The sequence below is a fragment of the Leptidea sinapis genome, chromosome 5 (genome assembly GCF_905404315.1).
Source record: "Leptidea sinapis chromosome 5, ilLepSina1.1, whole genome shotgun sequence".
Classification (NCBI taxonomy): Eukaryota; Metazoa; Arthropoda; class Insecta; order Lepidoptera; family Pieridae; genus Leptidea; species Leptidea sinapis.
In genome coordinates, this window is record NC_066269.1 from 2187107 (window position 1) to 2213575 (window position 26469).

General features: G+C 35.4%; 1 protein-coding gene across 4 annotated transcripts in view; it reads right to left on the bottom strand.

Moving 5' to 3' along the window:
- LOC126964662 (uncharacterized) overlaps positions 1-26469 on the bottom strand; it is a 167583-nt gene that overhangs the window by 15759 nt on the left and 125355 nt on the right. For all 4 annotated transcript variants that reach the window (XM_050807914.1, XM_050807915.1, XM_050807917.1 and 1 more), the window contains one exon: positions 24536-24595. In XM_050807914.1, coding sequence (XP_050663871.1) covers positions 24536-24549 — 14 coding nt within the window. In that variant the 5' untranslated portion in view covers positions 24550-24595. The remainder of the gene's footprint in view (positions 1-24535; positions 24596-26469) is intronic.

Genomic DNA, 26469 nt, shown 5'->3' on the forward strand with positions numbered 1-26469 from the left:
AACATCTCTTTGTAAACCTTACGTAAATATTTTATATTATGTGACTGTTTGATTCTAAATAAATAAATATTTACTTATAAAGACCATTTTTGTACGGAAGAGGAGTACAAACGAGCATAAGGATCACCTGATGGTGTGATGGCGGCTCGTTACTCTCTTGTATCACCAGAGGAATGACAACAGCGTAACCAACCTTTTTTTAATGAAAATAAGGAATGAGACGAGCAGGACGTCCAGCTGATGGTAATTGATACGCCCTGCCCATTAAAATGCAGTGCCGCTCAATATTCTTGAAAAACCCCAAAAATTCTGAGCGGCACTACAATTACTGCGCTCGTCACCTTGAGATATAATATGTTAAGTCTCATTTGCCCAGTAATTTCACTTTATTTGCTTAGTTTGTGTTTATAAATATAAAAAATCCAATCCAAATCCAAAAAACAGTACTGCATTCACATCACTGCTTCACTGTAGAAATAGCCGCTGTTAAATGGACCTTATAAAGTAAAACGTTAAGATGAATTCGAAAACCGAAAATATTTGGTACGTGGCGGGCGAGGATCGACCCGGGGGCTCCCTGGTGGTAGTCAAAGCAGGGGTGGGACAGACGCCTTATAGTGACGTTTTCAGAAGACTGTAGTGCCATCTGTTAGTTGGCCCGAAAATGAGAGCTTTGTCAGCTGTCACTCGCTTTGAAACCTTTCAACTTTTCTTTAGTTGTGTCACTGCCCACTGGTCATAAAATGGCGGCTACTTCTAGCGTTTGCGCATGTATGTAGCTCTCGTGTTCCATTTTGCATATTTACACTACTAAATCTATCCTTTATGTTCCATGTTGTGACAAAATTAAATAACGAACTCTACGCGCAATTTCAACATTTATTATAACAAAAATTGCAATACCTACATTAAAAAGTAGAGTTAGTTATTTAATTGCGTCACAACATTAAAAATGAATTTTATAATTTCGAGCTTATATATAGTTATTTTCGGGGCCAATCTCCAGATGGCGCTAGTTTTCAAATAGACAGCTCATAATGCGTAGAGAGGGCTCTCTTTTCCCTATATATTATTATACTCTTTGGGTAAACGGTTCAACCTATTGCACTACCGACCCTTATATGATGCTCATACTACTCGTTCACATTATCTTTGTACCTGACATCGATGACGTCACATCGTCGCTTTGGTACGGTGTGCAAAACAAGCATCAAGATATTATTATTAATAAATAAACTACGATTTATTTTTTCATTATTATAGATTGATATTAGGGTATTGTGTTGTGATGTTGATAATTATTATTATTATAATGGTGAAAAATCAATGAAAGAATTTGAGTTAGGTAAAAAAAGCACCAGAAACTACAGAACTACTAACAACAAAAGTCAAAACGTAACAATGATGACTCCAAAAACAAAGCAGTAATAAAACTCTAAACCGTACTGACGCAACAGCGAGCGCGAGGGGGTGAAAGGGGCATGGAAGGGGGCTTCACGTTCCAGCGAGGTCTAGAGATAATGTCGCCTTGTAGTAAGTTGACTGCTAAAACAGGGCAAAGCGTAATGATATATTTTTATCTACTAAATAAAAACCTGGGCAAGGCCACGCAACCACAACTGGCTTATCAGAGAAATAGAAGTATGTAAATTAAATAACTTTTTGAAACACGAGCGTATTACTGATGATATTAAAAAAGTTAAGCGCTCCCACATTACATGCTTATTTTAAATGAAGTAATTAATATTTCTGAAGATTTTAGGTATAATCTTGTTACAGAACAAATTTACTACTTATTTCTGGTTCGGTATTTTCAATTACAAACTTTATTTGCTTATGGTTATGGTTTGACCGAAATATAAAAAAAAATAAAGTGAAAACTTAATTGGCCGCGTTGGGCACTTTTTAGTAGGGGAAAATATTATGGGTTCGTTAAGTAATTAATTAATTAAATATATCTCTAATATATAAAATTCTCGTGTCATGGTGTCAAACATTGAACTCCTCCGAAACGGCTTGACCGATTCTCATGAAATCGGAGAACATAATTTTTTCATCCCCCTAAATGTTAAGGGTTTTTTATTTTTTTTACATTTTTTTTTATTTTTGTTTGATATTAATATCGGCAATACAATGTTTTCTGGGTCTATTGTTGTTGATATATATATATATATATATATACTTATATACTGACATAGATACGGCGCGACTAGTATACGTTATATATTTCCATAGTATTATGTCCTGTGGTATATTGCTATGGGGCAACGCTGCCGATATTAATACAATATTTGTGCTGCAGAAGAGGGCTATTCGCGTTATTTATAACCTAGGTCCTAAAGGTTCATTGAGAGCAAAATTTACATTACATGCACATAAGTGAATTTGCCAGAAACTGTCATAACCATAATGTTAACACCAGGAACAGACATAAACTTATGATGCCTACTACTCGGCTAAGTCGAGTTAGTAAGTCTTTTGTGGGGCGATGTATATGCTTTTACAACAAGATCCCAGAAAATGTTCAAAACAAAAGTATAACGTGATTCAAAAGAATTGTTAAAAAACGTTTGTGTGGTAAAGGTTACTATAACATAAATGACTTTCTTAATACCACATTGGGAATGGAGTGACCGCCCTCAGGCTATTAAATAATAAGTTTAATTGTACAATATTACTTCGTAAACAAATTTATTCGATGAAAAAAAAAGCCAGCTGAGTTTGTTGCGCCCATTCTTCTCAGGTCTGAGGCATTCATTTTGGAATGGGTGGTAGTTTTTTGACTTTCAATAAGTGATGTCACATCCTATTTTGAATAAAAACATTTGAATTTGAATTTGAATTTGAATATATACGGAGATACAGCAAGATAGAAAAACAAAGTGAATCTATTGTTGTTGTTATATATATATATAGGGTCGTTCCATGTTTGATTTTTGTTCCTCGTTTGTTAATTTTGAACACAAAAGTAGGATAAATGAAATGGTAATTATAAGTTTAAAACGCGATTACTTCATTAATTTTCTACTTAAATTACAAAGACTTGGCCCATTTTGGGAATAGGCCTTTTCTAAATTATATCGTTTCTTAATTAAATATATAGTTAATTAAATATTAAATATATAGTTTCTTGCGCCGCTTCTTCTCTCTCAGAGCGCCATTTGTTTCCGAAGCGGTAGTAGTATCTAGTTGTTATTAGAAATGACATCAAAAATAATTCTAAAGGAATCAATTTTGAGAAAATAAATGCCTTTTATGCCTTTTTATCTATTGTTTTGGAATAGTGCTTTGAAATCAGTTATGTTTTGTTAATTTTTTTTATTATTATTTATTTTTAGTGAATCTGAAGTACAATAACTAATAATTTATATAAATATGTGTAGATCTACAAAATTTTGGCAGTGTAATGGACTTTGCATTTAGAAATTCCGCCACAGATCGCACCATTACTCTCAGTCGTTTAGGAGTTCCATTGATCATCATATTCGACTACGACAATTACTTGACCATAACGTCGTTATGGTAGGTGACTCAAATATCCGGATAGCATCAAAAAGATTCGGCCGAGTACCGTTAATTTGCTCCTAAGAATTAAAGAGTACAGTTACTTTGCCATGGTTCCCATAATCAGAACCTAACTAAATTCCCTAAAAACTACCACTTAAGTATATCCTTTCCAATAAAAAAAGAATCATCGAATTCAGTTGGTGCGCTATTGAGTTATTTCTAAATTTGTCGCGTACAAACTTAAAGCATTATTAAGACTTTTATGGTTTTCTCATGGATACCACTATCAGATATGGATCAAGTTGGGAACCACACGGGAAGCACCAGCTTTCAAATAAAAATATAATTATGAAAATCAGTTCACCCAGTAGAAAGTTCTAAAGTAACAAACATAAAATAAACATACCGACGAATTGAGAACCTCCTCCTTTTTTGAAGTCGGTTAAAATAACAAACTGTTTATAAATAGTCAGATATAATGTAGAAGTAATTGAGCAAATAACGAAGTGATTACGAAATGATATTGACCGCAAGTGGCGCACGCAAGCACGTATGTATTCGTACTCGTATGGCGCTCGCATCGCAGAGAAAGTGATATGTTACTGTCTACTGATATATTACTAGTTACCGTTACATCATTGAGAATATTAATTGATTATTGTCCTAACTACTGCTTCCTATATAGTATTGATATTAAATAACGATTACTTATGATCATTTATTTATATGGCCGGATTATTTAACCAGTGGGAGGCAACTTTGCACAGGATGCCGGCTGGATTATGGTACCACAATGGCGCCTATTTCTGCCGCGATACACTAATTTGTAAACATTACTGTGTTTCGGTCTGAAGGGCGCCGTAGCTATTGAAATTACTGGTCAAATGAGACTTAACATCTTATGTCTCAAGGTGACGAGCGCAGTTGTAGTGCCGTAAGTTTTTGTGTGAAGTTTAAAATAATAAACCTACCAAAAGATTTTCGTTTAAGATTCTATAGAGTATGCACAGGCAATAAATATAAAGAAAAGTATTTGTTTCTAAATTTAGTCACACGAATGTCATGATTTGACGATTATTATTATTATTTGACGACCTATATAGCCGAATGGTTAGTGACCCGGACTACTGAGCTAGAGGTCCCGGTTTCGAATCCCGGTAGGTGCTATCATTTATCATTTTGCTATAAGATGAATATAGATGTTTGTTTCCGAGTCATGGATGTTTATATGTATTTATGTATGTTTAAGTATATTGTATTAAATATATCGTTGTCTTGCACCCATAGTACAGGCTATGCCTAATTTGAGGCAAAATAGTTTGTTTAAGAGTGTCAATATTATTATTATTATTTTGGTCCCCTCAATCCGTCTTTGTCAAAACTGGTCATCTTCTACTGTAACTTTACATATTTTGCAATTTACATCTAGACTTACGTGGGGCACACAGAAATTTTTGGGAAACTAGAAAATCAACTTATTGCAAAGTACTCTCCCCCTTTCTCTATACAAAGTCTCATGCGTCTAGACCCAGTTTACGAAACACCTTTTCCAGTCTACCGGTTACACCTCATCTACACTGTTAGTGCATCTTCCGGTTATGACAACTAGATCCCATTCAGGGAATTCATTTAGGGAATAAAAAGAAGTCACATGGTGCTAGATCAGGACTTTGAGGGTGACCTGGCACCTTTGCCACGACCATTTCTTTCTTCATTCCCCAATGATAGACGACCGTGCTTAAATTTGTTATGCCAACGGTAGATGGTTGCTATAGAAAGGGCTTTATTCATAAACGCCATTTGAAGTCAATCAAATGACTCGTCTGGTTTAAGGCAGCATTTGAAATCATAAAAAATCATCATACGAAAATCTTTCCGACGCCGATGCATCTTTCCATGAGACACGATAATTATTCAATTTAGCTTTCTTATTGTTACATTTGTACTGCAGAGTGAGACCACGGGTTTCCATGTTTGCTAAAACCATCCTCCCTATTAAAATTGTTAGGATGCTTTTTAATTTCGATGGCTTCTCTAACAAGCCGTACGATGTATTGGCGTTCAGCAGATATTTCTCGTGGGTTGTGAAGCTCGATCTAGTGGTTGGTACCAGCTTTAAGCATGTGTTCGGCTATTGCGGTATTTTTAATAAAAACTGTTTTTCGCGTAACTTTCTGTCTTACTTACTAAAACAGCATTTTCGTAGTTCGTTTTTTTATTCATTAAAATTATTTTTCACTAAAATCAAAGTTTGTTATATTGTAAAAAAATTACAGAGGTAAAAAAAAAGATTTTAATGTATTAATAAAAGGAAAAAGCTATTTTATATAAACGTATAGAGAAGTTATCTAAAGCAATGTGCTATTTTTCGTCTTGGTTCACTGGAGCACTAAAACAGTAATTTGTCGCCTCACCAGACAGTACAAACTCGTAGCGCTAGAACGTACGTACAGTATTTGCCCGACCAAATCATGTTTTAGATGACGTAGCAATTTCAAGTTCGCGCGTGCCGACTCGTCGGATCTCCATCATCTGCGAGATCAGGCCCCTTGGCACGCGCGGCCACCTGATGGCCACCTCGTGCGGGACGAGGATGAAGAGTGGCGTGTTTGCGCCCGGCCCGGCTGATCACCCACCTTCTTCTTCGGGGCTGATCGTCAGGGCCCGCGCAAACCGGCGACAATCACCGGACCTGATACCTGAGCTGAGGGCACAGGCACTCCTTAAGCTCCAAAAAGATGACCACAAAGGGGAGCATCTGTTCCCCCAACAACTAACCCATACTAAAATGAAGAAGACGACAGCAGAGAGCAACTGCTCCCACCCAAATGACCCGCCCGTCTCCACGAGCGCCGAGTGACACCTGCTGCAGGGAACGAGAAGTCCCCCATCAGCATTCCCCCATCCCGCTCTTTCTCTCCATCCTGCTGATGTCACTAGTCCCAATTAGATAGCATCCTCTGTGATATCCCAGATACTTCCAAGGGAGTGAGCGCCTTCGATGAAGGCTTAGCCGGCATTTGCGCAAAGCCAACCTCAGCTGGTGTTTAGTTAGTAGGTACGTAGGTTTCATGTGAGTCCCACATAACCAACGCAGCCGGCGGCGTTGGTATGCATGAACATTCACCACCTTTATCCCGGGTAGCCCTTTCTCCATTGTCTGGGCGCAAAAAAGAACAATTTATATTGTGGTATTACTATGTTCTTGTACCTCGTAGAAAATTCGTCGACCAAATTGGGGACGTTTTGAGAAAAGGAGAAGTCCGAACCACCCGGAACCGGCGAACATGTATGAAAAGAGTTATGTATGTAGTGGAAGCGCGTGAGGTTTGTAAGGATAGAAGCAAATGGCATTCTATTGTCTCTGCCTACCCCGACGGGAACAAGGCGTGAGTGTATGAATGAATGAATGAATAATTATTTATGATCCAGGTAAGAACCTTAGCTGTGGCTTGACTGTGACTTCGACATTCACCATGGACACCAAGAGGTGGGCACTAAGTAAAGTCTTTGGAGTACAGTTTAATTGAACACAGTTACTATTCACGACTATAAGAATATCTCTAGTAGTGCATATAAAATATCGAAAGATACAAATATATTCATAATAAGTAGGACATGACCTTTAAACTCCCTCCTATAAATTATTTACATCATAAAAGATAGAAAATCGTTTACGATTCGGGACTTCTGAGTTTACCGATATTTCAATGTTATTTTTGCTAGCGTAACGTTTGTACTGTGTTCAAAAACAAGATAGTTTGAAAAGTTATAAATCGGTTAACTTGAATAATAGAGATTAGATGAAACAATATCTATGCTGCATTTTAAACACATCCATAAAAAGTTATTACATACTAGCTGACTTGACAGACGTTGTTCTGTTCATTATTAAAAAAAACTCTTGCGGGTGGTATTTCGTAAACTCCGTTCTTAGCTAACCTCTACTCGGCGGAAGGGATATTCCTACCAAATTCCTATCAAAAGGTCTCCACACCTTATGGTTCCAGAGATATCGTGCCAGAATTTGGCAAGTCAACATCTCCTGAGTATGGCTCGTGTAGAGGCGAATCACGAGTCGAATTAATTGTAGACGATTTTTTTTTCTTCTTCTTCTTTCTTTATAACGACAAATAATAACAAACCAACAAGGCTAATTCCTCTATGGCCACCAAGTTTCTTTAATTAATTGGAGAAAAAAACGGAACAAATATCTATAATCTAATCTAATACATATAACTGTCTTATAATATACTATGCTAAAACAATTGTTTCTTAGAAATTTCTCACTAAGATTTAAAGATTCTAATGTGACAAAAAACAGTTTAATTAACTAACGATTACTGAATTAGAATATTAAAAAAATGCAACAAATGATACAAAATTTAAAAATGTAGTGTAGTAATTCTCTTGTTTAGTATATTTTTAAATTGTACTAATTTCATAACATTAAAATCTTAATAATATGGGCTTAAAGTTAATTAATAATATGGGTTCATACCGACTTATAGGTCCTGAGCGCGAATATAACATCTGTCATTTTCGTTACGCTTTTAAATAACCGTTTTCTTTGGAGCGCCTTTAGGGTCTTTTTTTAATGCCAATAAGGGACGAAACGAGCAGAACGGTTAGATAATGGTAATTGATATGCCCTGCCCATAACAATACAGTGCCCAGGATTCTTGAAAAACCCATAATACCTGAGCGGCTCTACAAATGTAGTGCTCTCGTCTCCTTCAGACATAAGATTAACGTTGAGTCTCATTTGCCCAGTAATTTCACTAGCAACGTCGCCCTTCAGACCAAAACACAATAATACTTCCTGCTTCACGGAGGAAAAAGGCGCCGTTGTGGTACCCATAATCTAGCGGGCATCCTATGCAGAGGACTGGTGTCTACGGAATATTAGTAAAATCTCCTGTGATATGAGCCCAAACGTATAGAAGTAATCCCGCTTTGAATTGAAGTTTCCTTGAGTATTACACAACAAAGGAAACAAGGATTATCATCATCAGCAGCTCAAACTGCTTTGTGTTGCTTTGTCGTCAAACTGTTACGTGCTCATTCATTATTCCTCTCGAGAGGAAGAGATTGTCAAGAAAGTATGAATTAGTATATTATTGTGACAAGTAAATGTACAGATAACGCGTGAGTTGATTGAAAACAAATAAAAAATGCTCGGTATTAATGAAATTTTATTATTATTTTTGCCTAATTACACATGATGTTGTTTACTTACAAAACAGAGTTTTCCTACAATACCAGCTATTTATAAGGTTTCAATTTGATATTTACAGACACACACAGGTATAATACATTCTGTTAATTAATTTAAAGCCTTCTGATAAAGTATATTTACTGTTTTGTTGTTTTGGTGCGGTTACCTTCAGAAATTTTATTTTTTGACAAAACTTAAGATTTATCAATCTACATAAAAATAATCTGATAGATAATTTATAACAGTGTTGTTAATCTACCAACTATAGTAACCTAAAATTAAGTTTATTTTTTACCCCCTGAGAAAGTTAGAAAGATATAAAAATTCTAATTAGTTATTCATTTTAAACTATAATTTTGATTTGGTTTCTAAACGACGGGGGACACATCAAAGGAAAATCAAAATGGTTGTTATTATTTTTATTCCCAGTATTTTTATATTTATTCACCTTTTAAACCTTCCCTGGACATCCACAATTAATTAAAGACCAACATTAGCCAAATCGGTCCAGCCGTTCTCGAGTTTTAGCGAGACTAACGAACAGCAATTCATTTTTATGTATATAGATAGATAGACTAGAGCGCCTGAATCGACGCACGCACACATTCACACGTTTTACACGGCCGCTAATCAATCTTGGGAAGGCAAAACTATTGCGTGCTACTCTTTTCTTTTCTTCTCTATGAGCCCATCTTTTTGTATGTACCAACCCTAGCGCTCTGACTAAACATACGTATATTCAAATTCAAATAAATATTTTTATTCAAAATAGGATGTGAAATCAGTTATTGAAAGTCAAAAAACTACCACCCATTCCAAAATGAATGCCTCAGGCCTGAGAAGAATGGGCGTAACAAACTTAGCGAGCTTTTTTTTTATCAAAAATATGTTTTACAATTAAAGTAACATTTACAAAGTAACATTGTACAATTAAACTTATTATTTAATATCCTGAGCGCGGTCGCTCCATTCCCAATCTGCGGTATCATTAAGAAAGTCATTTATGTTATTGTAACCTTTAACCACACAAACGTTTTTTAACAATTCTTTTGAATAACGTAATACTTTTATATAAATTTCAAGTAGACTGCTGAGTTACGCTACTGTTCCATTACTGTTTTGTGGACGTTTTGCAAAAAAACTTTTTACCTCCCACAGCCACTTTGTGGAATCAATCACTGATAGCAGGCTTCCCGATTCGATACGATTAAGGGACCTTCAAGAATAGAGCATACTCCCAACTTAAAGACCGGTAACGCATCTGTTCACCCCTTGCTCCATAACATACCATCTAGTCACCAATACGCTAGTTAGTCCTCCTGTTCCAGAAAAAAAGGCTGCACTTTGTAAATTTTTATTTTAAAAGTGATAACTTCTTATAGGAGGGTAAACCGCTTCGTAAGTCGTAACGCATTGCGTTACTACGCCAGTCTGTCGGGCTTCCCTGTCTCTCGCGCATACGACAATGGTAGGCAGGCTCCTCCTCTCTCACTCTAACCAATTGTTACTTTTACAGGATTAAATGATGATAGTAATAATGTACATACACAAAATTCTTATGTACATATTCAAGAATTGAACTAAGAATAAAATATATTTTATAATCAATAAAAGATTTTATTTAAAAAAAACTTTTCCTTACATTATAATATTAATATACATAAACTTTAAGTAATAACCTAAGCTTTTGTCAAGTTTAAAAATTTCAATATTAAAACGATAGAAATCTGAGGCCGCCACCTAAATTCTCACAATATAACATACATCATTTTATTTTAGAACGACCAGCATTCAGTGAGAAAATAAACGAAAATAATTTTCTCTGTGTTTTAAATTATATCATTTAATTTTATTGATGGATAAATTAAACATTTATGTAAATTTTTGCAACGATATTCAACCTCACCACACAAGAATCAGTCAAGCAAACCAGAAACCATCAACGCGCTCAATAGTGAGGCGGTTATAAACTACCCCAAAACGGCATAACCGCGTACTTTTTAAAACTAGTTGCAGTTGACAGTTTTCAAGTAATAACGTCGTTGTGTGTCGTTCAACACTCTCCGTACAAACGTGATTAATTAAATTCGAACCCGCGACTTCTCGGGCTACGTCCAAGCGCTCTTCCACTGAGCCAATCGTTCGAGTAAATTCCGCATCATTCATAAATTTTGGTTACAAATTTACTATCCAAGAAGTGAGGGATATCACTCTTTAAAATAAAAAATTGGTCAAATGTGATTGAGATTGTGATTGAATCAAGTCAACTTCTCAAATTCGCATTCGTCCATAAAATATTAGTTTGTTGTATAATAATTGTTTACGACTTTGATAATTTATTGTTAAAACTCAAAGTGAACCACGCACATCGTTTGAATGTCAATGCGGTGGGAACTCCAGACAATTTATTAACTCATACGCCACACAGTTTCTTTGCCAGATAACAAAACATGTTGCGAAATATGTCTTCATAGCTGTGTCCTGCTTTCTTTTAAATGTAATGCTTCGAATGCGGCTTTGTCTGCGTAGAATTCATTTCAAGAAAATCAAACCTGTTCACAATTACATTAGTTGAGAATGAAGAAGAATTAAGAGAGAGAGTAGTGCGAAAGAACTCATTTTCTAAAATAAAAGTTGTGGTCTGATAAGAAGAGCTGTCCAGTGAAAGTAATGTTTATAATCGGTACAGCCGTTTTAAAGAGACGTCGGTATGAACAAACATTTTAAATATTGTTTTCCGCGACTATTCAAATTTACATATTGTAAAATATATTCACATTTTGATAAGAGAAACAGCCAATTTCAAGTGGTAATCACCTCGCAATTATTTTATACTTAGAAGCTGTGAATTTTTATTTATGTTCTTATATAAAATATCCGTCATTATTTCAACAATTGTTTCGTTATTCCCTGTTTCCACATATTATAAAAGGAAGACCTCCGCCGCGTCTGTATGTCTGTCTATTCGCGATAAACTCAAAAACTACTGCATCGATTTCATTATGTTTTTATCAATGGATAGGGTGGACCTCGAGGAAGGTTTCGAGGTGTCAGAAAAAAAAAGGCGTCTGGGAGCTTTCAATGAAAACGCTGTCTAAACCCTTTGAGATATAACAAAATAATGTATGAATGAATTGTGAATATTATAAAGGTAAACAGTAAAGTCTAGTATGGCATATGTCTCTTAAGGAAAATAAACTATATCCAACAATAATGCGGGAATGTAAAAACTGTATACCTTATGCGTGTGTATAAAAATATTTAATAAACTCCCTCCAAGCTTACGCGCATTACCCGTCCAACGATTTAAAAGGGATCTTTTTACATGGCTTATAGATAATTGTTTTTATTCCATAAATTAAATGTTGACACATTAGATTAAATTAAATTAACTTTAAAAATATATATTACTTGTAGTCTTTAAATAATTACATTTAATAATAATTATTATAATTTAAATTGACCTAAGTGCTTAAAATATAGAGTTTATTAATGTTAAATCAATTATAATAATAACCAGAATATTGTTAATAATAATTTTGCATGCCAGAAATGGCCGATAACATTGATACATTAAAACTATTTACACCCATTATTACATGTTTTGTAGCAAAATAAAGGATTTATTTATTTACTTAATCCCTATATTTTTTTCCTTTTTAACTCATTAATTTTGATTACACATTTTCGATGGCTTTAGACTACATAATTCCCGAATACTTACATATATTTTTTTTGTTTATTGACAGACCAGCGTCTGTCGGTTCACCTAGTTTCATATAAAAAATTTACAGAAGAACTGTCAAAATTTGCGTCAAATATTTATCTCATAGAATTATTTATCCCTACTAAAATTAAATAATTAAATGTGAATGCAAGTTTGTTTGCTACGCTTTCACGGCTAAGCCACTGAACCGATTTTGATGAAATTTAGAACACTGATAGGCTTAAGCCTATCAGCTTCGGAAAGGACATAGACGTTATATCGCGAATTAAACGCTTGCATGGGTTGAAATAGGAGTAGATGTTTCTATGGAAGATCTTCATTATCGAATATGACACCATGAAACTTTGTATTAGGCACTTGATAAGATTGAAATAAATATTTGTTATAGCCTTTCTGAAATTTTGACCTTTGTGGGGATGAAAAAGGGGGTGGAAGTTCTATAGTTCGCAGTTTATAAAAATGTACGCTGTAGCTAACAGCAGTTTGTATGCGTATTATTTGCAAAGTAAGTATATTAAAATATAAAAAATGCTGTCTATAGTAATTAATAATTATCAACATGGACGAAGTCGCGGGTAGAAGCTAGTAGAGAAATAAAATTTGAAATTAAAAATATAAAAAACTATCCTCAATGAAATAAAAACTATCCTCAAGATCTAACTGCACCCAGTGTACAAAAGAACAATGGCGAAATTTTACCTGACTATAGGAATTACCGTCTAAGGTTAGGATAGTTATAAAAAAAACTTCATAGATAAATTGACTTGTTAGATAAAATTGTATTGCAAAAGGAACCGGGGAAATAAATAAAATATTTATTTCATTTTCACATTATATGCTGTCACAACTATGAAATCATATCCATTTTAGGTTACATCAAGGAAAGCTATGTGTCAATATGACTGACAGCGATGAGCGAATGATCAATGAGTATCTATACCTGTCACCTATGCCTAATACTAATAATACCTATCAATTATAGTATACCGCTGTTGTGTTGTTTTGGGCTTTCTTTATATTAATAAGTAGTTTCTATTTTACCTGGCTTGGTTTTGGACTTGAATAATATCTTTCTCTTGTTTTAAACTCTGAACCTCATTTTGAACTACTTTTGCTCTCCATTACCGGACTATGATATGCCCCACGATTTGGTCTGACGTACGCTGTTTATATAACAATAAACAAAATAAAATATTTTGCTTGTTTAATTTACTGCTACCTACTTCTACAAAATAAGAACTTGGATTGAGAAAAAGACATTAGGAAACTAGGTACTTATTTTACCAGTTTTTTAAGATTATAAAAATGGAAGTACTTAGTTTAAAAGTCGACCCGAGCCTTAAAATAGGGCGTAGGTTAAGTATACTTTAGAAGTACCTACCTACGACTATGGATTGCGCATTTGACTTCCCTCTTATAAAATTACTTATAAAGCTATGGACAACCAACTCTGGTTTGTTGCAAATAAACTGTTATTACCATTGCATCAAGTAAAAAGTTTCCATTTTATCATAATATAATACTCAGAGTTGTTGACCGTAGACAGTTTAGTAATTAGGTATTAATTAACTATTTGCCTATGGTTACTAGTTCCTATCCTCAAAGATTTTTGGAATTCGTGTAATTCAGTGTTATTGTTGTTGGAACATGTTAGAATATAATACCTAGATAAGTATACTATAGTTAGAACGCTAAAGTAATAAACAGAAAAACCTTACCGAAAAACTCAAACACAATAATCATTTATTTCTCCATTATCCCGGTTCCAAATTAAAAATGAATTATGTCAGTAGATGCAGAAAATTATAGAAAATTAATTAGTACCTACACGTCAGTTCTTGAGACGCTACCATTCAATTTCAAATATTTTATAGTATGAAACTTCGCCATTGTTCTTTAATGAAAACCAGTTCGATACTTAGGAGGTCATAGCGGACAAACAACATGACACGAAATTTTTACTATAGAAATTTCATTTTTTTTTATTTCATCATTTTTAATGAAAATAAGGGACGAGACGAGCAGGACTAAAATTGCGCCCGATACTTTAATGTAAAAGTCTCATTTGCCCAGTAGTTTCACTAGCTGGTGGACTTAGCGATGTTTACAAATACGGACTTCGACTCAACTGGCTTGATAAGTCTAAGCAGTCTAAGTACGCTCTAATGAGCGGCTCTGCATTGTAATTGGCAGGGCGTATCAATTACCATCAGCTGAACGTATTGCTCGTCTCTTATTTTCATTTAAAAAAATGCGTTCCGATTCTCATACCAAATAAGTTATCAAGTCTGCATTTCGCATGAAGCATTCATAGATTTCCACTTAAGTATTTCAATCTTAAAACTTAGAAAAAATTAAAGTTTGGCAGAGAGGAATTGAGAGAAGTTATATGGGGCTAAGAATAAGAGACAAAACGTCACAATAAGAAATAAAACCAAAACAAAAGATGTAGCCTTATCTGTTCTACGTTTAAAATGGAAATGGGCTGGACATATACAAAGAACAAAAGACGAAAGATGGTCCAAAGTAGTAACGTACTGGTACCCTATAAATAGGAAACGAAATCGAGGCAGGCCTAATAAGAGATGGAGCGATGACATAGTAGAAACAGCAGGAAAGATGTGGACAAGAATTGCAAGAGACAGGAACAAGTGGAAATCAATGGAGGAGGCTTTTACCGCTAAAGGCGGTCCTTATGTCGAAATTAATAACTAATTATAGTAACAAAATTTATATTTTTTATTTAAAATAGTGAAATACTAACACATACTAACAAATAAAAGTTATAATTAGATATCTAAATGTATAAATGTAAGGAGATAAAGCTATAAATAAATAAAATAAAATAAATAAATTTCAATAAAACTAATAAGCAAATACGTTTTGAATACTGTTATAATTTAGTATACTTTCTGTTGTAAATGTTTGTTTCATAATAATCGACAATGTATAATGAAACGCGCGCATAATCTCAGCTGTCAAATGACTATACAAAAACCAAATAAGAGATTGCGCAAAGCTTGGACACAGCTGACTGCTAAGTTGTACTTAAGTAAAGTCTGAACAGTCTGAGTTCGCTATATAGATCTCAAGCCTTAGATACAGCCCGCTGACAAACTGAATGAAGAACAATCTGAGTATAATGAGGTTGTCTTCGAGTGCTGCATCATAAAAATGAAAACAAGTACATGTTTTTAATCGATTCCGCAGCTAAAATACTTGTTTTGCTAACGGTACGAACAATAACATTGTCCGTGTAATTCCTTTATACAAAAAAATAACGATGTTTACGTGCAGTACTGAATTTCTAATAACTCAAGCGGTATAGAGCTAAGAATTTTATAATGTATAGACGGAGCTTACAGAGTTTATATTCTAGGAAATAAGATCAAGGTGGTTTTATTATAACTAATTTTAGTACCACCTACTAAAATTCACAAATAAGCTAACATCTAATTAATTAACTGCATAATTAAAGAAATCAATTTGTTAGGCTTCTAGGAATAAATTATGTATTACATAATATGACTTATATTTGAACAGAATTTGTCACAGTAACGCCCTAACTCGTTAACGGTTGCAACGGAAATGTGTCGACGCTTTTTTTTTGTAAAACCAAGGTGCCTACCTACTAAACACCACCTGAAGTTGGCTTTGGGCAGGTGCCCTAAGCCCATCGAAGCGACCTTCTCTCGGGGAGAGAGAGGCGTAAGCGGCACTCCCTATGGAGTATCCGCTGAGATGTGTCGACGCTAGGGAGACATCGCGTTTTATATAAATCTTTCACCCTGTCCAGCTGTCACTGTCAACAGTATATATCTATATACTTATATGTTTGTGTATATAAATTCTATTAAATACATCGACACCTGGCCTACCATAGTACAAGCTATGGCTAACATGCCTAATTTGAGGCTAGATAACTTGTGTGAAAATATTATATCGTATTATACTTTAAAAAAAAAATATTCATACGCTTTATGGTATTTTTGACTTATGTCATTGTAGGAAGACGTCCGCTTTAATTGAAAATATTATGCACACATAGAATGATATTTTAGGAAAACCGATCAGTAGAAGAACGTCACACAACCAGATTGTTAGAATGATATTTTAGGAAAATCTCACATTAGAAGAACGTCACACATTCATATTGTTAGAATGATATTTTAGGAAGAACTCACATTAGAAGAACGTCACACATTCAGATTGTTAGAATGATATTTTAGGAAAACCTCACATTAGAAGAACGTCACACATTCAGATTGTTAGGATGATATTTTAGGAAAACCTTACAATAGAAGAATGTCACACATCCATATTGTTAGAATGATATTTTAGGAAAACCTCACATTAGAAAACGTCACACATTCAGATTGTTAGAATGATATTTTAGGAAAACCTCACATTAGAAGAACGTCACACATTCATATTGTTACAATGATATTTTAGGAAAACCTCACATTAGAAGAACGTCACACATTCAGATTGTTAGAATGATATTTTAGGAAAACCTCACATTAGAAGAACGTCACACATTCATATTGTTACAATGATATTTTAGGAAAACCTCACATTAGAAGAACGTCACACATTCAGATTGTTAGAATGATATTTTAGGAAAACCTCACATTAGAAGAACGTCACACATTCAGATTGTTAGAATAATATTTTAGGAAAACCGTACAATAGAAGAACGTCATACATTCAGATTGTTAGGATGATATTTTAGGAAAACCTCACATTAGAAGAACGTCACACAACCAGATTGTTAGAATGATATTTTAGGAAAACCGTACAATAGAAGAACGTCATACATTCAGATTGTTAGGATAATATTTTAGGAAAACCTCACATTAGAAGAACGTCACACAACCAGATTGTTAGAATGATATTTTAGGAAAACCTCACGTTAGAAGAACGTCACACAACCAGATTGTTAGAATGATATTTTAGGAAAACCTCACATTAGAAGAACGTCACACAACCAGATTGTTAGAATGATATTTTAGGAAAACCTCACATTAGAAGAACGTCACACAACCAGATTGTTAGAATGATATTTTAGGAAAACCTCGCATTAGAAGAACGTCACACATTCAGATTGTTAGAATGATATTTTAGGAAAACCGTACAGTAGAAGAACGTCACACAGCCAGATTCTTAGGGTGATATTTTAGAAAAACTGCATAATATGTAGAAAAACGTCACACAACCAGATTGTTAGATTGATATTTTATGGATCCCTGACAATTTGTACAGCTTTGGGTTGCACGAGATTGACTTAAATTATTTATTTAAAATTTTAATTATGTTTAAGTCAGTATACACAGGATATTATAATAGAAGTGAAATCTTTAATCGAAAAATATAATACAATACGAAAAATTTAAATAATAATGGCGTCTATAAGCGATCAATTTTAATAATAATTCAAAATGAAAATGCATGCGCTCAAGTGTTTCGCTGTTTACGCTAAACGTATCATATAACTTGATCGAATTGGCTCAAGCATAGACGCAGAAAGATTCTAATGGTAAGATTTATTAATAGTATACCTCAATACCCGTACATAAAGAAAAGGATAAATATTTTGTATTTGGTAAAACAACTCACGATATATTGACGCTTACTCAAAAATTAAAATAGTATGACGGGCTCCATCTATCTTATTCCAAGGTTCCAGCTATGCCAGACCAGAATTTCTATAGGATATTAAATTGTTCAAATAAAGCTCTGGATTTTGTAAGCGCTTCATTAGAAATTGTTGCTTGTACTTAAGTTCAATTTAGCGAAAACTGAGTTGAGTCTGAAATCGGATTTTGTTTTCAATTACTGTCTCAGTAAATTTAGTTACTATTTTTATGTTAAAATTTACTGATTTGGACCAAGCCCCCTCCCGTTCCCCTTTCACTCCCTAGCGCTCGTGTTGCGTCAGTACAGTTTGCAGTTTCATTACCGTTACTTAGTTAGTTAATATCACGACATGTACATGTCTTGGTTTACAAGCCACACCATATTTTTTTGAGTCATGAACGTATTATTTGGACACTTTTTTATAACACAATTAGACTTGGTGATTGACACACAGTTGATACACGACTAAGGAGAAAAGTGTGCTTACATTGCCTTTAAGCACACCAGTATCAGCTCGATCCATTTTACCGCGTGCGACGTGGAGCAGCTCGAATTGTCGGGCACCCAGTGCTCTGTGAACGGTTGGATCACTTGGCGTTGCGTAGAGACGTCGCTTCATTGTGTGTCTTCTACCGCATTTATCACGGGGAGTGTTCCGAAGATATATTTAACCTGATTCCTGCCGCCGAATTTCACCTTCGGACGACACGCCACAAGTTAGTGGTGTTGCATGAGAATGTGGGTGGCGGTGATCACTTAACACCAGGTGACCCGTATGCTCCTTTGTCCTCCTATTCGTAGTATACTTTAATGAGCGCAACACTGATTTTCAGTGACCCCATTGTGTAATACGAAGCATTATTATATTAATCTAACTACTCATAACCCAGATATTGCCAACATTTCACGGTTCCTTTAATTAAATAAAAAAACCCAGATTGCCCAGCCATTACTGTACCAAATGTGGGTACATTTAAATATCGTAACAGCTGAAAGGTCGGCTTAGCAGCGTAACAAAGGAAGCAATTTGCAGTCTGGCGAGTTGTTACTAAACGCACCTGTTGGCTGTGACGATCGAGCGGCTACTGACTGTAGGCGGCTTTGACGACTACAGGGCCGGACTGAATCGCGGAAGGCGTCATATTAGTATTTTCTTTGATAAGCACGAGTGATACACATTTAAATAAAATTTTATAGGATTAAAACGCATGTCATTGTAACCGTGCCTTTACATTAGATTTTATGCGTACAAGTTAAAATTTTATTATTATTTTAGTTAACCCTTTCCAGATCTCGTTTTCAATCCTTTAAAAGTGTTTTATTTAAAGGCGTCATATTACTTACAGTTAGCGCGCGACTTGAATGCAGAGTTCGGGAATGCGATAGCGCTGTGACCTAATTATAATTAATTGATGACGATAATAATGAGTGTGTCGACAAATTTAAACAACCAATGCTTCAAGTTTACCATTTTACACTAGGTTAAATTTTAACCTAATAATTAAATCTAAAATTTTTGTTCTGCATTTCTTCAACACACATGTCTAAAACATTTTTCGCCATTTCTCGTTTATGGCAATGAATAAAAACTCTTTTTATACGCATCAGTCGTAATTTAAATAAAAAAAAATAACACGGAATCGCAATTTTAGTATTAACGCGATAACACGGTAAGGGATGATTACGGCACAGCACTACACTACAGGCGCGTGAGGCGAGACGTGCGGTCAGCGGGGGGAGATGCTCCAGGTCTTTACCATAGGCCCCGACTGCATTCAACTGAGGCAATATCTGTAGACTTCTTTGCTTGTAGATCCTTCACCATTTCTCAATTTTTCTGAAGTGGTTATGGCTACTTTTAAGGATTGTTTAAATGTAATTGACATATCAAATACAAATTTTCATTAAATTTAATAGTAAACTGAACAATGAAACAATTAAATGTTACGTTCTGACTGTATTTAATGAAACCTTTGTTTCATGAGCCTTAGTTTACGGGGCCTCTAAATCTAATACTTTACAACAAAAGCCGGCCCAGTGCACTTCACAAAGCACCGTAGTTTAATACCTGGCGGTCGCAACGAACGCTGGATTTCGTTTATTAAGCCGGTAAGCCCCGAGCTTAAGCTGAAGTGGTATTAGGTATGGCAGTCAATTAAAAAGATTTTAGAAAAATGTAAACTATCGACTAAACTATATCTTAGCTAGCTAACTATAGACTTAGTATTAGCGTATACACGACTGACAGCCCGATTATGCGTGTCCAATATTAATTTATCAATGTGTGCGTTAACTGATAGTTTAATATTCAAAATGAATCAAAATACTACTACTCCACAGCTGAATATCTAACGGCCGTTCCCAATATACTATCTACACATACAGATAAATTACTACCTTCTACTGTCAGTAATTAGCTGTCAATAATCTGAAGCTGTCCCAATATACCCGATAAGTCATTCTTATCGCCTTATATTGGGACGCGTGAATTGCAATTTCCATACAAACTTCTATCGCTGGTAAGCTATACGTCGTCCCATTTACAGACAGCGAGTACGGATAAGGTGAGTTACCGTCGATAAGTTTATTAAGATAGAAAAGTCAACAATGGTTACGATTTTTATCTCAAGTAGGCCACAACCGGAGATAGACTGAATATTGGGAACGGCCGTAAGTGATTGGACAGCCTGGGACTAGATTATCATTATTTTATAGCAATAGCAATCTTCGTCTTCCTCAGAGCGCCATTTGTTTCCGAAGCGGTGGTAGCATCTAGTATATTAGAAATTACATCAAAAATAATTCTAAAGGAATCAATTTTGAGAAAATAAATGTTTTTTATGCCTTTTAACTAAAAATTCACGATGCGTGCAAACGCATCTTTATAGAATTACGGATTGATGAATTAAAAAACCAAAAAAATAAGTTTGTCACAGCAGTTACTCCCGCGTCCATCGTTATCGAGCGTGCGAACTGCGAACAATTTAGTGTCCATTAGTCTCCTGTCAAATTGGGCTTAGTTTTAATTTTAGTGCTCTAATCGTTTTTAACGGATATTACTTAAAAAATATAATAGTGTCGTGTATAGAAAACGTTGCGAGGGTGTACCCAAAGAAGCTCCCGCCGAGAATGTCGCTGAGATTCTTGCTGCGATTCAAGACAAGGATCTCGCGAAATGTGGAGCCGGTACATGCCATTTGATAGCACCCATGTACGGAACCGCCTACAGCAGACGAGGAACCCCTACACACTTACATAAACATACATACACAGACAGTTGACAGAGGAACGTAAGGACGGACACTCATGTCTGTGGGAGTGTGAGTCGGTCCGGCTGCCGCTTACACACTTACATACATACATACACGCGTAGGAGTTTTCAATAAACTCTCTATTTTTGTTAAGAAATATTTACTTCAGATGTCCTAAGGTTGATACTAGAAATAAGTCAGTTTAAAATCCCACCAACAAGTACTAAATACGTTCAAAATACTTTTATATATAGAGAAAAAAAAACTACGTTTAAAAAAACCGACTTCTAAAAAGAGACTTAACTTAAAAGAGATTTTATGTAAACACCTCTAATGCAAATTTTATACCTTTAATTTTAATAAAGTTTATTTGCTGATTTTTTATTTTTGAGTGTAAATCAGGTAGGCCAAACTATAGAAGAATCACGAAAATCGGATCATAAATCTCAGTGTAATCGGTGTACATACATAAAAATAAATACCAATCGAATTGAGAACCTCCTTCTATTCGAAGTCGGTTAAAAATTAAATAATATTGATTTACATATTTGCTCGATCACACAATTAAAAAAAATTGAGAATATTTGTATTTATAATTTCCTTTAAGCTAGCAATAATCCGTTTGTTGTTTTATTTTATTTTTTCTTCGATAGTTCTGTAAGTTTTTTTTGTTTACCCTCTATTTGACTTCTCACATGATATGTAAATTAGTTGATACTTTATTGGTATGTGTACAATCTTTTATGTATTTTTGTAAATGTTTTTAAATACTTTTTGTTTCCCAAATATAAATAAATCAACAAACTATTCGCTTCAGTAAAATTCGGTGGCCTTCCGCGCGATCTGTTGCTTTCAACTTTACACTGGACATGGCGTTCTGTGGACTGGCTCCCTGGTCACGATACCTTTCCAAACAAGGCGAGTAGTACAAGTAAATATAAATAATTAAGTCACTTATGACTTATTACGTCGACTACATAAAATTAAAACTATCATTACGTGGAAGCGTTGGATAGCAAGGCTGATCCGTTGACCGAAATAGCTGCCAGCGCTTGGGTTTCCAGTAGCCTTATTGAGGCGCTAAGATAGTAGTTTGAAGATTCTCCGCGCCTCTGGGCACCACGGGCCAAGTGTCTCGACACCAAACGGCACAAAGATGTATGACTCACTGAGACCAACATATTTTCGACGCTTGCCGTCTTCGGCAGTCGAAGCAGCAGCCCCAGCACCAACTGACGTAACTTGGACATGAGAAGGAGCCAGAGTGTCGACGCAAGTCGCGTCCCACACCAGCTCCCTTCCCCTTCCCTTATTTTAATTATATATAAATAATTAATAATTAGTATATTAATAATGGGCATTTTTTAATAATTTTAATTGTAACACAACGTACTGATAACCGTAACTCACGTTTGACCTTGCATTAGGCCATATATGACTGTACGCGGCGCACTCTTAGCGGTATGAAAAAAAAAGTTCAAACAAAAGTTATAGAGAAATTTATACTATACAACTTTTATAATAGGTGCAAATATCACCTTTGACCTTCAATATCTTAATACACGATAACATTTGTGACTTTTGAGACAACATTTAGAACAACAAAACAAAGGTACAAAGGTAAAACCAATTTACAGCTTATTATCTTTCATTCCGAGGTGAACCCCTACTATGACTGGGCTATGGGCAAATGAGACGAGCGCAGTTCAAATCAAATCAAAATCACTTTATTCATGTAGGTCAATGACACCTATGAATGTCAAAAATATATTTTTCTTATTAAATCTACCGCTACTTCGTAAAGGGTTGAGTTAATGAAAAGAAGTAACAAGAAACAGTTGTAGTGCCGCTCAGAATTTTTCAATAATCGAGCGGCACTGCATTGTAATGGGCAGAGCGTATCAATTACAATCAAACTTCCTTACTTAAAGGCCGGCAACGCTCTTGTGATTCCTCTGGTGTTGCAAGAGAATGTGGGTGGCGGTGATCACTTAACACCAGGTGACCCGTAAGCTCGTTTGTCCTCCTATTCCATAAAAGAAAAGCTGAACGTCCTGCTCGAATCGTCAATTATTTTCATAAAAAGAATGCCAAAATCTATCAATATGCCTTTTCTCAACACACCTGCACATATATGTTTCGCTTAACACTCAAGGGCCAAGCTTTTTATTCTGGTTTCTGGACCGGTGTTATGTTCAACCGCAACAGGAAACTCCATTAATACTGGACTTTAACAACCCACAAGTACACAAGTCAGCTCGAATAAATTATATTAGACTTTGTAATGTCGTGATACGGGGCTAAATTTAAAACCATTACTCATTGTCAGTTTAACTTTCTTGCAAATTAATTCACTTTCGCGGTTAGAATTGTTTTGGTTTCGTGGGAGATTTTGACAATGCAACTGTAATGGAAGTTTTAAGGAGTTTTGTTGGTTAGCAGTTGATAGTAAGCTATGACCTAGTTTAATGAAATATTAACCGAAGTTTGTAGATTTATTTCAAGATCCATTTCAATTTATTTCGAGTTGATGGATTTTAGGATTTTATTTATTAAAGTCTTTTATATCATAGTTACCTTTACCACATAAACATTATTAAACAATTCTTCTGAATTTCGTTCCGCATTCGTTTTGTACATTTTAGGTCGCTCCATTCCCAATCTGTAGTATCATTAGGAAATCAATGATGTAGTCACTTTTACCACATAAACGTTTTTATCAATTCTTTTGAATTTCGTAACACATTGCTTTTGCATATTTTATTGGAAGCATGTTGTAAAATATATAATAAATAATATCTGGGCGATCGAGCCTTGCTCGGATTTTTAAGAATGTACAAAACTTTAACAAAAAAAAAAAACTAATAGGACATCTGAATTCGAACCGGGGTCTTCTGCTTTCCGGATCACCCAATGTACCTGAGCTATTATAGTCTTGTATATAGTGGCGAAATTTACCTTTGTATGCTAATGTTATTGTAGCTGTTTCTCATTAAAACACGGACAAAACGAATTTTTAAAAAATTTAAACCTAGCTAGATCGATTTCTCGCCCCCGGAAATACCTGTATACTAAATTTCAGTAAAATCGTTGGAGCCGTTTCTGAGATTCAGAATGTATATATACCAGAATTGCTCGTTTAAAGATATAAGATAAATATACTTCGCATGTTACAAGTATACAAATAGTTTTTACCTTTCTGAATCCATTTTGACACGAAGTGTGACAGCGTTGCCTCATTCAGTTGTCATCGTCCTGGAACATAAAAAAAAACTATTTGAGGATAATGTCTTCGAATACGGTTATTGTAATAATGCCATCGTTGGTTTTTTTTTATGAGGAAAACCAAAAGTTATAAAAACTTAAATGAAAGTTAACATAGAATAATAGCTACCTAATTAAGTATAAGTTTCCACAATCAGTTATGGTTTTTTTATGGAAAAGGAGGACAACGTGCGTACGGGTCACCTGGTTTTAAGTGATCACCGCCGCCCACATTCTCTTGCAACACTAGAGGAATCACAGGATTGCGGACGTTGCCGCTCTTTAAGGTAGGTGTACGCTATTTTTGAAGGTACCCATCGTATCCTCCTGGAAATACCGCACAAGGAAGCTCTATACGCAGCTTTGTAGTAGTGAGTGGAAGAAAGTTCCTTGAAAACCGCATTTTAGAGGACCGCCATAAATCCAGATGGTGGGGATGATATCCTAATTTGTGGCGTGTCGTGTGAAAGTGGAATACGGCAACAGGATAAGGTGAAACAGTTCTTCGGAACACACCCCTGATAAATGCGGTAGAATGCATACAATGAAGCGTCTCTACGCAACGCCAAGTGATCCAGCCGTTCACAGAACACTGGGTCTCCAACAATTCATGAAGCTCTGCGTTTCAGGCGGGTAAATAGATCGAGCTGATCGTGGGGTGCAGACCAGAATCATCCGGATCTACGCTTTATAAAGCGCTAGAATGTTGGCCGGAATTGCCGTGCTCTATTAATAACGCCCTGTTTCTTCAAATTCAATTTGGCTTTGCCCTGCAGATGACCGCGGAAGTGGAAATCGCTCGAGATAGTCGGCGAGGCTATATAAAATGTGTTGTCGAAGAGCGGTGATACGACAGGTGGTGTTTTTTTAGTGGTGGGCGCGCAAACTTGACTTGGGCGGGTAAATTGGATTTTACCCCATTCCACGACCTTCTCAAGATAGGACTCGATAGAAGACACAAGTTCCACCCGGCACTGGTCAACGATTTCCCGAGAGAGACTTGCTTAGCTCGTGTATACGTAATGTATGTTGGAGGTGTTCAACATATCATTGATATGCAGAAGAAACAGTGTAGGAGATAGCACATAGCCTTGGGGTACTCCAGCGTTCACGGACTTCGGGTTCGAGAAATAACCGTCGACGACAACATGCTGCGCCCAGTGAGAAAGCTGGAGGTGCACTTGCATAAACTCTCGGGACACCCAAATGGTGGAAGTTTTGAGAGAACACGATCAAATTACTTCGCTATATCCAGGCTTACTGCCAGGCCATCTTCCTCACTTTAGAAAAAACTTTGAATAGAAAAATGATACTGAAAACATACATTATACGTTAATTACGATTAACAACAATTTTATATTTTATAATATGTTAGTATTGTGTCAAATTTCAGCAGGCCTATCTTGTTCAGTCACTCGTTCCAACATAAAAAGAGGTTAAGCCTGGAACTCGTAATTGCAAAAACGAGTAGTTTAAGCATTAAGATTTAACACACCGCCTGTCTGTTCAGACCTACAGAAAGATTCTGTAAAAGTGCATTTCAAACTATGAATTTCCTAGAATTTCTCATCAGCAAAACGCAATTTACAGAGCCATCCTTTATCCTCAAAGAAGCACCACATTTACTGGACAAATTGCATTTATTTCATGTAACCTTAGTTAACTCACAAGCGGAAGCGACTTAGATTATTTTTTCATATGGACTTGTGACGTGCTCCGAAATATAAAGTCAAACTTAACTATAAACAATAATTATAGGGACATTTTTTTTTTCGCAAAGTGGTCGTGTCACTTGCTGAACGAATTTCATTTATTTCTTGTAACCTTAGTAAACTCACAAGCGGAAGCGTCTTAGATAGATGCAT